The sequence below is a fragment of the Schistocerca gregaria genome, chromosome 1, assembly GCF_023897955.1.
Source record: "Schistocerca gregaria isolate iqSchGreg1 chromosome 1, iqSchGreg1.2, whole genome shotgun sequence".
Taxonomy (NCBI): domain Eukaryota; kingdom Metazoa; phylum Arthropoda; class Insecta; order Orthoptera; family Acrididae; genus Schistocerca; species Schistocerca gregaria.
Window position 1 is genome coordinate 1,057,510,916 of NC_064920.1, and position 16,777 is coordinate 1,057,527,692.

At 41.5% G+C, this 16,777-nt stretch overlaps 1 protein-coding gene across 1 annotated transcript in view; it reads right to left on the reverse strand.

Annotated features, from left to right (window-relative positions):
• Nucleotides 1-1,340: 1,340 nt before the first annotated feature.
• The window catches only part of LOC126281097 (serine/threonine-protein phosphatase 6 regulatory ankyrin repeat subunit A-like), a 333,802-nt gene continuing 318,365 nt past the window's right edge, over nucleotides 1,341-16,777 (reverse strand). Inside the window, exon 15 of the mRNA XM_049979815.1 lies at nucleotides 1,341-4,201. Coding sequence (XP_049835772.1) covers nucleotides 3,743-4,201 — 459 coding nt within the window. The 3' untranslated portion in view covers nucleotides 1,341-3,742. The remainder of the gene's footprint in view (nucleotides 4,202-16,777) is intronic.

Sequence of the window (16,777 nt, forward strand, 5' to 3'; positions counted from 1 at the left end):
TTCAGATCTATTGATGGCAGTAATTTCTACTTAGATCAAGAATTGTAAGTTTGTGCTTGTGAATTGCAGCTACAGGAAATGTTATTTATAACTGTTATAGGATGTAGATCACCACGGGGACAATTTCAAATACTCTTGTCAAAATATGAGTCACTATTAAGCCACCTAAGAGACAAAAGGAAGCAAATGATGGCTGGATATTTTAATACTTTTTAAGAAGATTCATGTAAGAAGAATGTTTTGGAAATAAATGTCAACCAAAAACTTGTTCCCATGTTATAAAAATTGTAATGCATTGGGATAAAGATCACATTGAGATTTCGTCAGATTTTGAAAGAATACTACTCCAGAACCCCATTCAAAATGCACTCAATTGATGCTGAAGTATCTTGTGATCTGTGGATAGCACTGGCTCAGAAAAGCATGTCACCACCATTTTACACCCTTTTTTTCCCTTCTGCAATGTCGCTCAAGGCAATTTATCACAAATGCAGGTGGTGTCTAATTATTTATAAGTTAAAATTATTTATAAGTTAATTTATGATGTTAGATGTAGTTGTAATATGCCAGATCCAGTTCCAAAATGTAAATAATTGCTTGAAGAATGAGCTTGTCTCACTGGATATGACTGACATTATCAATGATCACAGCTAGGTTAGCATTACTGTTATTCGTTATGATAAATAGACTACTGAATACCGTAACTCCTACAACCATCAAAAAGAAACACAAAGTATATATATTTAAAAAAGTTGATAAAAATGCTCTTAATGCCTTTTTAAGAGACAGTCTGCACTCCTTCCAATCTGATCATGTAAGCGTAGAAAAGTTGTGGAATGATTTCAAAGAGATAGTGTCAACAGCAATTGAGAGATATATACCACATAAATTAATAAGTAATGGTACTGATCCCCCATGGTACACAAAACGGGTCAGTTCACTGTTGCAAAAGCAGAAAAAAAAGCATGCCAAATTTAAATGAACGCAAAATCCCCAAGACTGACAAAGCTTTGCAGAAGTTCGAAATGTAGCTCATACTTCAATATGAAATGCTTTCAATAATTTCTGCAATGAAACTCTGGCAGAAAACCCAAAGAGATTTGGGTCATACATAAAGCACACCAGTGGAAAGATGCACTCAATACCTTCACTGCATGATAGCAACAGTGAAGTCATTGATGACAGTGCCACTAACGCAGAGTTATTGAACATGATTTTCCGAAACTCCTTCACCAAAAAAGAATTCCAATCAAGAACAACTGCCAAGATGAGAAACATAGAAATAGATATCCTCAGTGTCACAAAGCAGCTTAAATCACTTAATAGAAGCAAGGCTTCCAGTCCAGATTGTATACTAGTCACGTTCCTCTCCATATTTAGCAATTATATACAACTGATCGCTAACAGAGAGATCCTTACCTAAAGACTGGAAAATTGCTCGAGTCACACCAATACCCAAAAAGGGAGGTAGGAATAATCCGTTAAATTACAGACCAATATCACTTACATCGATTTGCAGGAGGGTTTTGGAACATATACTGTATTCAAACATTATGAAGTACCTTGAAGAACATGATTTATTGACACGTAGTGAGCACGGATTCAGAAAATATCATTCTTGTGAAACACAACTCGCTCTTTTTACCCATGAAGTAATGAGTGCTGTTGACAGGGGATGTCAAATTGATTCGATATTTTTAGATTTCTGGAAGGCTTTTGACACCATGCCTCAGAAGCATCTTCTAACCAAACTGCATGCCTATCAAATATAGCCTCAGTTGTGTGACTGGATTCATGATTTCCTGTCAGAAAGGTCACAGTTTGAAGCAATAGACAGAAAGCCATTGAGTAAAACAGAAATAATATCTGGCATTCCCCCAAAAGAAAGACTTACACTATCCTTTGCTCAACCTATCTTTGGCACAGAAAGGGGTAAAATATGCTGCTGTAAAAATGTTCGACAAATTACGAGATGAAATAAGGTGTCTGACAGACAGCAGTAATAGCTTCAAAAATAAATTGAAATCATATCTCCTTGACAACTCTTTCTATACCATAGATGGATTCTTGAATAGAAATAAATAAATCTATAAAAATAGTATATACATTTTGTGCCATTTTAGGGAATGGGGTAAATAATAGAAATATTAATCTTTAACTCTGTATTATAATATACACATATATATATTTTTTTAAAAATGTTTCATATGTGCATTTCTTGTGCACTTGACTTGTTCCACATCATAACTGCTACCGTACTGTGGGACTGATCAATGGAACACAACCAACTAACTAACTAACTAACTAACTAACTAACTAACTATCTGTATGGTGCAAAAAGTGGCAATTGACCCTGTATAAAGAAAAATGTGAAGTTATTCACATGAGTACTAAAAGAAATCCACAAAATTTTGATTACACGATAAGCCACACAAATCTAAATGCTGTAAATTCAACTAAATACTTAGGGATTACAATTACAAACACCCTAAATTGGAATGATCACATAGGTAATGTTGTGTGTAGAGCCAACCAATTGGCAGAACAATTAGAAGATGCAACAGGTCTACTAAAGAGACTGCTTACACCATACTTGTCCACCCTATTCTGGAGTATTGCTGTGCAGTGTGGGGTCTGCATCAGATGGGACTGACAGGTGACATTGAAAAAGTATGAAGAAGGGCAGCTCATTTTGTATTTTTGTGAAGTAGGGGAGATAGTGCCACAGACATGATATGTGAATTGGAGTGAAAATCATTAAAACAAAGGTGTTTTTCTTTGCGACAGGATCTTCTCATGAAATTTCAATCACCAGTTTTCTTCTCGAATTGTGAAAACATTCTGTTGGCACCCACCTACATAAGGAGAAATGATCATCACAATAAAATAAGATAAATCAGGGCTTGCACAAAAATATTTAAGTGCTCGTTTTTCCTGCATGCCATTCGAAACTGGAAAAGTAGAGAGACAGCTTGAAGGTAGTTCATTCAACCCTCTGCCAGGCACTTTATTGTGAATGGCAGAGTAATCACAGAGACGTAGATGTAGACTACTCAGACTTCTATGAATTTGGAAGGAATGCCTCCATAAGATGAGTTTGTTTATAAAACGTTATCACTTAGTGAAATATTTTAATCACACACAGAGGAACCAAGCATAGATCTGATGATATGTTAATTCTCTGGGTACAAGGGTTCAAAATGGCTCTGAGCACTATGGGACTTAACTTCTGATGTCATCAGTCCCCTAGAACTTAGAACTACTTAAACCTAACTAATCTAAGGACATCACACACATCCATGCCCGAGGCAGGATTCCACCCGCAACTGTAGCGCCTAGAACCGCTCGGCCACCCCGGCCAGCAGTACAAGAGCATGGTGCAATTACCAAGTTTATGATTTTGGATGATTTTAATCCATTGTATTAGTTTTAATAGAAAAGACAACACGTGGCTTCATTTGGATTACTGGTAGTGTCCAATGAACAAACGTGCATCTGGAGAAAATAGTTTGTTTGGGCTCCAATACAATTAATTTATATCATTTACAGACAATAGAAATCAATTATATTAGATAGAAGACTTCAGTTTTGATATCCTGTAAACTTGAAATGTGCAGTTTGTAATGTGTAACAACTTTCTAAGTACCCTGTCAATATGAAGCCATTAGCCACTTGTTAAGAAGTCACATAAACATTACTCTGATGCAATTATGCACCACCAGCTTTACACTGTCAAGCGAAATTAACAAAGGTGTTGTGCCATTTCTAAAAGATCTGCATATTTTTGATTTCTGCTCCGAAGTGCCAGATCATAAGCAGTCATATTTTCATTGTCTTGTGCACTAGCATCAGCACCTGCATGAAGCAAAATGTCTGGAACTGATGAGTTCATTAGGTGCCAATTGTCACTTGCAGCCACTAGAATGAGGGATGTCCTCCCTTTTGCATCTCTTTGATCCACAGGAGTTTGTATCTCTTCTAAAAAATATTTGATGACCGCACAATTTCCAGACAGAACTGCACGATGAAAGGCAGAGTATCCTTCATTATCAAAGGTGTCTACACTTTTCCCCATGTTCAATACCTGCTTCAACATTTCCACACTGGTTTCAGCTGCAACATGTAGCAGGGTTGTCTTGTGTTCAGGGTCCCACCAACAGTCCAATAGGTCCATCCCCATGGAAATCAGGTGCTCCAGTATCTGTTTACAGTGTAACACAAAGTATGAAAAAAATTAATTCTAGAAACAATAGGTTGATTTAGTTACAAATTTTACATGTAGTATTGTTAAGAATATTGAAATATCACAGTTAACTTCTTGTGTGACTTCTAATCAATGTTTATCAGCATATTTTATTTCTAGTTGTTGATTTATCGTCTGTAGATTCACTTCAAAAATTTTTCTTGTAATTAATACAACAAGATCACATACTGGGACTACATTTAAACCAAACCTAAAATCATATCTTGTACATGGATGTCTATATTCACAGAAATAATTCTAAGATAACAAGTTGAAAAATCTCCTTGATCAGTAGCATTTGAAAACCAAATTTGAATGACATACTATATTGACACTTTTAATATTTCCAATTAGTACAGAAAGTCCACATGGTATTATTGGCAATAAACAAATTTACTAAGCTAATCAGAGGAGATATTGACCATGTGATGAAATGCTGTAGGCATGTGTGATAGTACCCTCAAAAATGTGCATAGAATGGTGGTATTGATGCAGAGATTTACTGCTTAGTCTCACACAAATGTACTGCAGAAAAATGACAGTGAGACTGAAGACATTGTATTTAATTTGAATGCTCCCGGTCATGATAACAAAAGTGCCAAACTATTACCATGTGGTAATTTCTTCCCCTTGCAGTAGATGAGGAAATAGTAGCACCAACACATTAGCTTGTTGAACACAATTTTATTTGCGAATTCTGAGCACACAAAACACAGTATGCAAACCAACCAGTGCATGAAAACAAAAAATAAGTTGAACCAAAGAGTCTGTTAGGTCAAAGCACAAAGGTGCTGTATGAGTGGTTGATAGTCACCACAAGAATTTCACTTAGACATGATGATGCCCACAGAGGTAAATTATATGGCATACAAGCACATGCTATCTGTCTGATGTACTAGCTGCTGAGCACTGGCAATAAAGTACATCTATTACATTCATCTTTTGCATTCTTACACTCCCATCTGAGTTATGGACTGCTACTATGGGGTAATTATGTAGCCTCAAAATTAGTGGTTTGAATCGCAAAATGAAGATATCAGGTGCATTTCAGGACTTAACCTGTGTTAATCACATAGAGATTATTTCAAACAACTAAATGTAATAAAAGTACCTAGCCTGTAGCCTATATCCATAACTACCTTTTTTAGTTATAGAAAACTTAAGTATAACTTGAGGACAATCCAACACCAGAACACAAGATGTGGGCATACAATTAATGTGTCATATGTTAGATTGGCAAAGACCCATAACAGATACAAATATCCTGGTCTTGTCTACTTCAAAAAAAATTGGCTGAAAATGTCTGCACAGTATCAGTAAATAGATTTAAAACTAGTATTGTGAAATTGATGAAAAGTAAATTGTTACACTCTTCTCAAGCATTTTTTTAAGTGTGTGGTAAATGATTTTCTTTCATTAAACTATAAATAAACAGGAGACTTTATTTTATAACCATTTTATTTAATGTAACTATTTTATTACTGTCTAATATTTCTTGTGAATTACCTTTTTAATTACTAATTGCCTTTGTGATATATTTACCTATATAGAGAATTTTTCTTGCAATTGCTCTAATCTGTAATTATTTGTTGTTATTGTCATTTACTTAATTATACAGTGTATCTATCTTGTACTTACTGACATATTCTGACACCTGACAATGTACTTAAAGGGGAAAATTGCTATTTCAGACAATTGAAACTCCAGGTAGGAATATCAACAATGTAGGAAAAGATACTGTTAATTATTGTAAAGATGGCACATTAAACTACAAGACACCTACACTTAGTTTTAAGCCACCACCTTTGCCAGAAAAAGAGAAACATACACCATTCATCCAGACAAGCAAGCATACCTCACGCATGCATATATTCCAAATCCAGCAGTTCGGGCCAGACTACAACTATCACGTGGAATAGAAGCAGCAATCTGGAGGGGGTATAGAAGAGGAAGGATCAGAAAAGCTGGTAGTGGAGGGGAGGATCCACATGGCTTGGACAGTGAAGCAGCACTGAAAACAAGAACATTATGTTCAGCTGGATGTTGTGCCACAGAGTAGACTACTTTGCTCTTGGCCACAGTTTGGTAGTGGTCTTTCATGCTGGGGGACAGCTGTTTGGTAGTCATACCAATATAAAAAGCTGTGCAAGGATTTCAGCAGACATGACAATTGACATGGCTGGTTTCACAGCTGGCCCATCCTCTGATGGCATAGGATAAACCTGAGAAAGGACTGGAACAGGAAAAGCTGGGTGTGTGGATTGGTCATCTCTTGATGCACCTACATCTTACACTGGGATATGATGCTTCTGTCCAGGGGTTGGACTGGGAGTGGCATGGGGATGGACTAGTATGTCACAGAGTTTGGATTGGCTATGGAACACCACTTTAGTATGAGTGGGAAGGGCCTCTCGTGACATCCCTCATTTCAGTGCATGATGATACTTAATCAAAGCCCTGGTGAAGGATATGGTTTAATTGTTCCAGTCCGGGGTGATATTGGGTGTTGAAGAGAACACTCCTTTATGGCTGGTTGTTTGGGGTGGTTGGAGGATTGGGGGTGCCAGGTCAAATGTCATGGGAGATCTGTTTGCACACTACATTTGAGGGATAGTCCTGTCTGTGAAGGCCTTAATGAGACTGTCAGCATATTTGGTAAGAGTGTTCTTGTCACTGCCAATATGCTGTCCTCGGGTGGCTAGGCTGTATGGGAGGGATTTTTTGGTGTGAAAGGGATGACAGCTGTGGAAATGCAGATACTGTTGGTGATTGACAGGTTTAATGTGGTCGCAGGTACAGATAGTGCCACCTAAGAAGGTGGAACTCTGGGTTGAGGAGGACCAGATGAAGTGGAAGGGAGAGAACATGTTGAGGTTGTGAAGGAATGAAGATTGGGTGTCTTGGCCCTGAGTTCAGATCATGAGGATATCATCAATGAACCTGAAGCAGACTAGGGGTTTGGCATTTTGGGAGGCTAGGAAGGTCTCCTTTAGATGGCCCGTAAACTAGTTGGCATACAAGGGTGCCATGCGGACCCATGGCTGTGCTGTGGATATGTTTGTATACATTCCCTTCAAAGGAGAAGTATTTGTGGGTTAGTATAAAGTTAGTAAGATGTATGATGAATGAGGTAGTGTGTTTGGAGTCTGAAGGATGTTTAGGAAGGTAGTATTCAATAGGGTTATAACCATGATCATTAGGGATGTAGATGTATAGGGACGTGGTGTCAACAGTGATGAGTAGGGATTCAGGAGGTAAAGGAGTGAGGATGCTAGAGAGTTGGTGAAAGAAGTGGTTGTATCTTCGGCATGAGAGTAGATTACAGGGGATTGGTTAGTGGTTTTAGTCAATGAGGGCTGAAGTTTTTCCAGTGGGGGCACATTAAAGAAAGAAAACTTGCGTGACTGGAATTTGAGAGTAGGAAAAGGAAAAGAAGGAAACATAGTAGGTGAATATGGATTGGGGCTAATAAACGAAAGAGGAAGGCATCTGGTAGAATTTTGCACAGAGCATAACTTAATCATAGCTAACACTTAGTTCAAGAATCATAAAAGATGGTTGTATACATGGAAGAATCCTAGAAATACTAGAAGTTATAAGATAGATTATATAATGGTAGGACAGAGATTTAGGAATCAGGTTTTAAATTGTAAGACATTTCCAGGGGCAGATGTGGACTCTGACCACAAACTATTGGTTATGAACTGTAGATTAAAACTGAAGAAACTGCAAAAAGGTGGGAATTTAAGGAGATGGGACCTGGACAAACTGATTAAACCAAGGGTTGTACGGGGTTTCAGGGAGAGCATAAAGGAACAATTGTCATGAATGGGGGAAAGAAATACAGTAGAAGAAGAATGGGTAGCTTTGAGGGATGAAGTAGTGAAGGCAGCAGAGGATCAAGTAGGTAAAAAGATGAGGGCTAGTAGAAATCCTTGGGTAACAGAAGAAATATTGAATTTAATTGATGAAAGGAGAAAATATAAAAATGCAGTAAATGAAGCAGGCAAAAAGGAATACAAACGTCTCAAAAATGAGATCGACAGGAAGTGTAAAATGTCTAAGCAGGGATGGCTAGAGGAGAAATGTAAGGATGTAGAGGCTTATCTCACTAGGGGTAAAATAGATACTGCCTACAGGAAAATTAAAGAGACCTTTGGAGAAAAGAGAACCACTTGTATGAATATCGAGAGCTCAGATGGAAACTCAGTTCTAAGCAAAGAAGGGAAAGCAGAAAGGTGGAAGGAGTATATAGAGGGTCTATACAAGGGCAATGTGCTTGAGGACAATATTTTGGAAATGGAAGAGGATATAGATGAAGATGAAATGGGAGATACAATACTGCGTAAAGTGTTTGACAGCACACTGAAAGACCTGAGTTGAAACAAGGCCCCGGGAGTAGACAACATTCCATTAGAACTACTGACCTGACGGCCTTGGGAGAGCAAGTGCTGACAAAACTCTACCATCTGGTGAGCAAGATGTATGAGACAGGTGAAATACCCTCAGACTTCTAGAAGAATATAATAATTCCAATCCCAAAGAAATTAGGTGTTGACAGATGTGAAAATTACCCAACAATCAGTTTAATAAGCCACAGCTGCAATAACTAACGGGAATTCTTTACAGCCGAATGGAAAAACAAGTAGAAGCCGACCTTGGGCAAGATCAGTTTGGATTCCGTAGAAATATTGGAACATGTGAGGCAATACTGACCTTACGACTTATCTTAGAAGAAAGATTAAGGAAAGGCAAACCTACGTTTCTAGCATTTGTAGACTTAGAGAAAGCTTTTGACAATGTTGACTGGAATACTCTCTTTCAAATTCTAAGGGAGGCAGGGGTAAAATACAGGGAGCAAAAGGTTATTTACAATTTGTACAGAAACCAGATGGCCGTTATAAAGAGTCGAGGGACATGAAAGGGAAGCAGCGGTTGGGAAAGGAGTGAGACAGGGTTGTAGCCTCTCCCCGATGTTATCAATATTGAGCAAGCAGTAAAGGAAACAAAAGAAAAATCCGGAGTAGGTATTAAAATCCATGGAGAAGAAATCAAAACTTTGAGGTTCGCTGATAACATTGTAATTCTGTCAGAGACAGCAAAGGACTTGGAAGAGCAGTTGAACGGAATGGACAGTGTCTTGATAGGAGGATATAAGATGAACATCAACAAAAGCAAAATGAGGATAATGGAATGTAGTCGAATTAAGTCGGGTGATGCTGAGGGAATTAGATTAGGAAATGGGACACTTAAAGTAGTAAAGGAGTTTTGCTATTTGGAGAGCAAAATAACTGATGATGGTCGAAGTAGAAAAGATATATAATGTAGACTGGCAATGGCAGGGAAAGAGTTTTAGAAGAGAAATTTGTTAACATCAAGGAAACGGTTTCTGAAAATATTTGTATGGAGTGTAGCCATGTATGGAAGTGAAACATGGATGATAATTAGTTTGGACAAGAAGAGAAAAGGAGCTTTTGAAATGTGGTGCTACAGAAGAATGCTGAAGATTAGATGGGTAGATCACATAACTAATGAGGAGGTATTGAATAGAATTGGGGAGAAGAGGAGTTTGTGGCACAACTTGACAAGAAGAAGGGACCGGTTGGTAGGACATGTTCTGAGGCATCAAGGGATCACAAATTTAGAATTGGAGGGCGGCGTTGAGGGTAAAAATCATTGAGGGAGACCATGAGATGAATACACCAAGCAGGTTCAGAAGGATGTAGGTTGCAGTAAGTACTGGGAGATGAAGAAGCTTGAACAGGATAGAGAAGCATGGAGAGGTGCATCAAACCAGTCTCAGGACTGAAGACCACAAAAGCAATAACACATTAACCAGCCACAATAGGATGTCCAGGATTGTTGGGTTTGTGGATTTTGGGGAGCATGTAGAAGGTGGGTGTGTGGTGTGTCATTGTGGTGAGGCTTCAAGCAGGGACTGGGGGTTGCATTGGACTATGGGAATGGAATCATGCTGGAAGAGTTTATAGGTGGAAGAGTCAGATAACTGGCAGAGGCCATCTTCCAGGTGGTCACTGTGATTCTGAGGTTGTGTATGGCACCAACTGAACCAAATCCTTCAGCAGGGCTTTGATTACATATCACCAAGCCCTGAAATGAAGGACATCCACAAAATTCCTTCCCACCCCTCCTAAAGAGGAGTTCCGTAGCCAACCCAACCTCCACAGCATCTTAGTCCATCCCCATGGCATGTCCAATCCCAAACCTCTGCCACAATTATCATATTCCTGTGGAAGACGCAGGTGCAACAAGACCTGACCAATCCATGCATCCAGCTCTCCCTGTTCCAGCCCTTTACTCCTGTCTTGGGTTTATCCTACCCCATCAGATGCTTGGCCACCTGTGAAACCAGCCATGCCATTTGTCAGGTCTGCTGAAATCCTTGCACAGCTTTTTATATTGGTATGACTACCAAACAGCTGTCCACTAGCATGACTACCAAACAGCTGTCCACTAGCATGAAAGACCATAATCAAACTGTGGCCAAGAGCAAAGTAGACTACCCTGTGGCACAACATGCAGCTGAACATAACATTCTTGATTTCAATGGCTGCTTCACTATCCGAGCCATCTGGATCTTCCCCTCCACCACCAGCTTTTCTGAACTGTGCAGATGTCGGTTATCATGACAACACAGTCTCTGTTCCCATAACTGTTCCAGCCTCAGCCTCTGGTAAAACATTGTTCCCACACCCTCCACCCAACAGTTTTGACCTGCTCTGTCCCATCACCTCCTCCTCTTCTCATCTCTCACCCTTTTCATTTGCCAACCTCTTCCAATGCACTTACACATCTTTCCCCACTTCTCACCTTTTTTCACCCCACTTTGCCTACCTCTCTGCTCCACAACCTCTCGATGCTGTACCTGTTGGCATTCTAGTCCCTGCACACACCGAGCGAGGTGGCGCAGTGATTAGACACTGGACTCGCATTCGGGAGGACGACGGTTCAATCCCGCGTCCGGCCATCCTGATTTAAGTTTTCCGTGATTTCCTTAAATCACTCCAGGCAAATACCGGGATGGTTCCTTTCAAAGGGCACGGCCGACTTCCTTCCCCTTCCTTCCCTAATCCGACGAGACCGATGACCTCGCTGTCTGGTCTCCTTCCCCAAACAACCCCCCCCCCCCTGCACACTCTGCCAGAGAACACTCCTCTCCCCCCCCCCCCCCCACCCCACCCGCACATTGCTATTCCTTCCCCTTCCGTGCCCCCTCCAGATTGCAGCTTCCATCCCACAAGACAGTTACAGTCGTGCCAGAACTGAAGGATTTGGCAGTCATGTGTGCATGAGTGTGTTTGCTTGAGTGAATGAATGGTGTGTGTTTTTTTTCTTTTTCTGGCAAAGGCTGTGGCTGAAAGGTTATATGTTAGTGTCTTTTAATTGTGCCTATCTGCAACTTAATGTGTCACCTTTCAAGCATTTGTATTTTGTATTTACCTGTAAAAACATTTCATTCAGATACAAAAAGTGGGGTGAGAGATTAATTTGTATCAGACAAATAACAAATTTGGCAGCTGGTTGTGCTACAGGCCTTATCCACACAAATCAGTAGAAATCTTAAAACACCTCAATTTTATGGAATAGTATAGTGACACTAGCGTGCAAAATAACTTGTTCAAAGTCTTTAATGACCCTAGCACTGAAAGAATGTAAAACATCTTCATATATCTTTAACTTGGTAAATTTTTGTGCTGTTTTGGGTTTGTAAGATATCCCATAATAATTAGAATAATGTGGTCTTAGTAAAATAATACAAGACACCATTTACATCATAAATTAAGTTTTAGTGTGACCTGTGGACTATCTTCTCACACATTATTACTCACCACTTAACACCAACCTAACCTTTACCAGAAACTAACTGCGTGAATGCTTATATGCAGATTGTGGAGAAAAGCAGGAACCAACAACCCTATTCCTTTTATTTAAATTGAAACATAGGTTGAAGAAAGGCAAACTCAGACTCTTAGCATTTGTAATTTTAGAAAAAAGATTTTGACAGTTTTGAATGAAATACAGTCTTTGAAATTCTTTTGTGCTGAAATGTATGTATGTATAAACAATTATGGGAACAGTTTGATGCGTATACAGTTATCCGTATTCCTGTTTCCCATATTGGTGACTCTGAAGCTTCCACGTCTTCCCCGACTTCTGCGCTGGCTGTGTGGAATCAACAGATTTTACATTCAATGCCATGGCTGCCTCACCCAACGTTTTATATGAGGATCTGGAGGCTCAGGTACTAGTACCAGGCCACTCCAATCCCCTGCCAACAGTTGTTTTGCTGCTAATGGACAGTGATTCGCGATCTCCAACAAACTTAACTCAAAATTTGCTGCTCTACAATGGCCAAGTTTTATGCCGTTACCTCAAACAATGGACTCAGGTTTCATGCTGCTGGACTGTACATGCCAACATGTGAAAGGTAAAGAGGATGATTTCCAGAATTGTGTAACGTTCGATCACTCATGTAGTGTTCAAAGGGACTCAAATTTGCACACATGCTTTGATCCTCTATGCGTGCTTTGATCCTCTATGCGCCGCAATGTCGGATACAGTAGTGCCATGTGCAATGCCACCATTCATGCAAAACACACACAGAGTCAACTGCTATCAAGCTACGCCAGTTTTGCCTTCCTCATAATTTAATAACGGACATTTTTATGCATCAAGTTCGCCTGACTCAAACACCAAATCTGTCGCCTTGTTTCTTGACCACGTGGGTTTGAGCACACTCAACAGCGCTTTGCCATCCAGGAACGTTGTACCATGACAATGTGAACACCAGCAGGTTTCACCAGTGATTTATGGTCCTACCACACAGGGTGCATTTCCAATGTGCACAGAAAACTCTCACTGTTGACATACCAAGTACCAACCCCCCCCCCCCCCCCCTACCCCCCTTCACTCACGAGAGCCCCGATTAAGACCATACAGCTGCTTGCTCCTTCCGCACTACCATGTGCGCCTGCCACGCCGGCCTTCCGCGTCATTTCCGAGTTTGGACAATTTATGTACTGTGCCTTTACCCTCCAGTCCAGTTTACGGGCCTACCTCACATGCTGCTCATCTGTTCATTCCCAAGGTACCGACCATGCCTGCCGTGTTGTGCTTAAGCCTGCCATGTCGTGCTTACGTGACTCATCAGCAACATTGCAACCGCATGGTTTGCACTTGTGGAGCACCTTTTCGACTTACATCAGGTGACCGATGACAACTAAATTTCTATGTAATTTGTAACCTCCTCCTTTCGCCACCGCTGCCGCCAAAATAGAAGCTCACCAAGAAGACAATATTGGAGCGACTCACTCGCTCACCACAGGAATTAATAATCAAGATTCTGTACGAGGAATACCTGGGGGACCGCACTCTGACACAACTCTGGTGCCGCCTTTGGCTACTTGTGAATAAACACATGATGCCGGACGTTACCCTGTGCATGGTATGGTCTGCCAAGTTACCTACTGACCTGCAGATAGACCTGCTACCACACTCCTTCGAGTCTATCGGCTCTCACCTTCGCATCACAAATCAGCTGTTTGCACTACTGTGACAAAAGCAACCAGCACACCTCTCACCGCTGGTTGGCACTACGACGCCTGTTTACTGGCTGTCTGCTGGCAGAGGCAGGGCTCGTTCCACCTCCACACCATCTACACCACTGGGTAATACTTATTTGCTCTCTCCTCTTTCCGAGCACTCAAGAACTGCACATGCACCATATGTCCCGGTTTACATTCCGGAAAGACAACGAGGAGAAACCTCCTCCACTGTCACAATCACCGTCACCTCCACATCCATACTGTTAGTGCCACAAGATTTTCGGGTATGAGGCCAAGACCTGCAGATTATCTTGCCAGCATCCAAATGCTGACTGCAGGATCTAAAAGACGTCACATCCTGTGGGGAACTTCACAAGCATACTCAAACATTGCACTCCATCCATTCGTCCTCTTGGCTGAGCGGTCGTTTATATTAGACTAGCATTTCGCCCCAACTTGTTTTCCTAGTCGACACAGGTGCTGACGTGTCCATCATACCTACATCGTTGGCTCCACCTGTTTTTTCACCAACAAAGTTGCTTCTACGCACTGCCAACGAATCAACATTACAAACTGTCGGCTCTGCTGAAGTTACGGAGCATCTTATTTCCTTCTCTACATTTCCCATGGACTTTTTATATCACTGACATTCATGAACCAATTCTCGGTATATATTTCTTGTCCCATTACTAACTCTCCCGAACATAGTCCAAGGCTCAGTGCTACACCACCCTTCTGACACTCAGATACCTTATTCAGGCAATTATGCTCGCCGTTCTGTTTCTGTCGCGACTTGTGATTTGGTTCACGAGTGCTCCACCCTCATGGACAAAATTGTGATCTGTGTCACTAATTTACTGTCACAGTATGACACAGTGGCACAACTCCGTCAGCAAAACGACGAGTTGAAACAACGCATTGCTCACACTTTTGACGAGCTCACTGCAGCTGCTGCAACTGCAATACACAGTTCCTTCACCTGATTGACCTTCATCAGCAGACACTAGCATGGACACTCATCATGTTAGTTCAAAAACATTCATTGCATGTGACGATTTGCTTTCAGTGGCCTTTGCACCCGCAACATGCCCACTATGTGTGTGGTATGTTTCAAACAGTGCTTCTAATGACAGTCGGTGCGCAATGTGAACATGCCCACCGTGCTAGCAGCTGCCCTGCATTTTGGTAACCATTCCCCCTCTCTTGTGCACCAACCACATGATTCGGCCGCCATCACTGTTCCCCGCATGACGCCAATACCTCTCTTCCCCGCACCAGTTACCCAAGGCAAAGCTAACAACAGACAGTCACTGCGTGCCCCAATTCGATCCTTGCTACACGCACCCAACCTCTCCAAACAAGCGCATACCGCACTCACATTATAGGCATGTGACTTTCACGCTACCTTTTCCCACTTGTGCTAATGGCTACGCCTCATTGTGCCCCACTCATCCCAAAACTTCATGTCAGGACATTACTCAGTCTCATGTGCAGTTCTCAGTCTCTTCCGTCACTGATGGAATGACACACAAGATAATTACCACTGCCAGCCCACCTATTAGCCACAAGGTTAGACGCCTCAACCCCATTAAGTTGTGTGTGGCCCAGTTTCACCTCTTCATTTCTTCTCCACAAAAGTGTCTACAGCACAGAAGAAATATTCCCCTTTTGATAGAGAACTGGCGGTTTATGAAGCTGTCAAACATTTTCACCCTGACATTAAGAGCCATTCTTTCTTCATCCTTACTGACCACAAACCACTGCCGGATGCCTTCTACAACCCTCCCGAGGACCCACCCCCTCAGCGTTTCCAACACTTTGACCTGGTCTCTCAATTTACTACAGACGCATGCTACATCGAAGGCACAGAAAACATCCTTGGTGATTTCTTTTCGCGGATCAATACTGTCTCATGCATCATCGATTTATCTGAGCTCACCACTCTCCAGGCCTCTGACGAGAAATCTCAAGCTCTCCTCACGTATCCTCCGACATTGCTTGTGTTTACCAAAGCCACGTTCCCCGGTGTTTCGGATGAAGTGTGGTGTGACTCATCTACCTGCACTCTCTGGCCGTTGCTCCCTCCCACATTGCACTGACAAGCCTTCGACACCTTACATAACATTGCCCACCCTGGCATCTGCGTCAACACATGCCTCGTCACTGAGCATTTTGTTTGGATAAATGTTAAGCAGGACTGTCAAACCTGGGAACGCAGCTGCATTTCCTGCCAATGCAACAAAATCAGACATCTCCCCCACCGGCAAGTTTGACATTCTGCAAGGACGTTTTTGTCATGTACATATCGACCTAATCAACCCTCTGCCACTATCAGAGGGCCACAGATATATACTCTCCAAAATTGACCACATGTCTCATTGGGTGGAAGCTGTTCCTTTACCCAACATCACAGCAGAAACTGTTGCCAAGGTCGGCAGTAGGAGTCTGCACTTTTCATGATTATATGTAACCTTTGCGGTGTTAAAAATGTTCAGACAGCCTACCACCCGCAAGGCAACCATTTAGTGGAACAATGACACTGCAGGCTTAAAACAGCACTCAGGTCCCATGATTGCCTCTGGTCTGAGGCACTTCCTTGGGCGTTTATTGGTCTCCATTCGACCTTTACACCTGACTTACATGGAACCATCTCCAAAGTTGTTTTCAGGGAGAACCAGGTTTTACCTGGGGAACTTATCCTGCCTCAAGCACCTGAGGATTTCCCCACCTCCCCAGACTTTATTAGTAGAATGTGCACCCACTTTAGACGCGCAAGGCTACACCCCACTGCCAGTTATTCCCCACCGGAAACTTTTTCCATTGTCTAGCCCGATAATGAGTTAGCTCATCCCATGGTAGGGTCTTCTCCTTCTGATGATTCGTCACCGCAGTTTGTGGGTTTCCCAAGCTTGTAATCATCAACCCCATGCACAGGTTCTGATGACGTTTCATCTACTGGAGATACTCG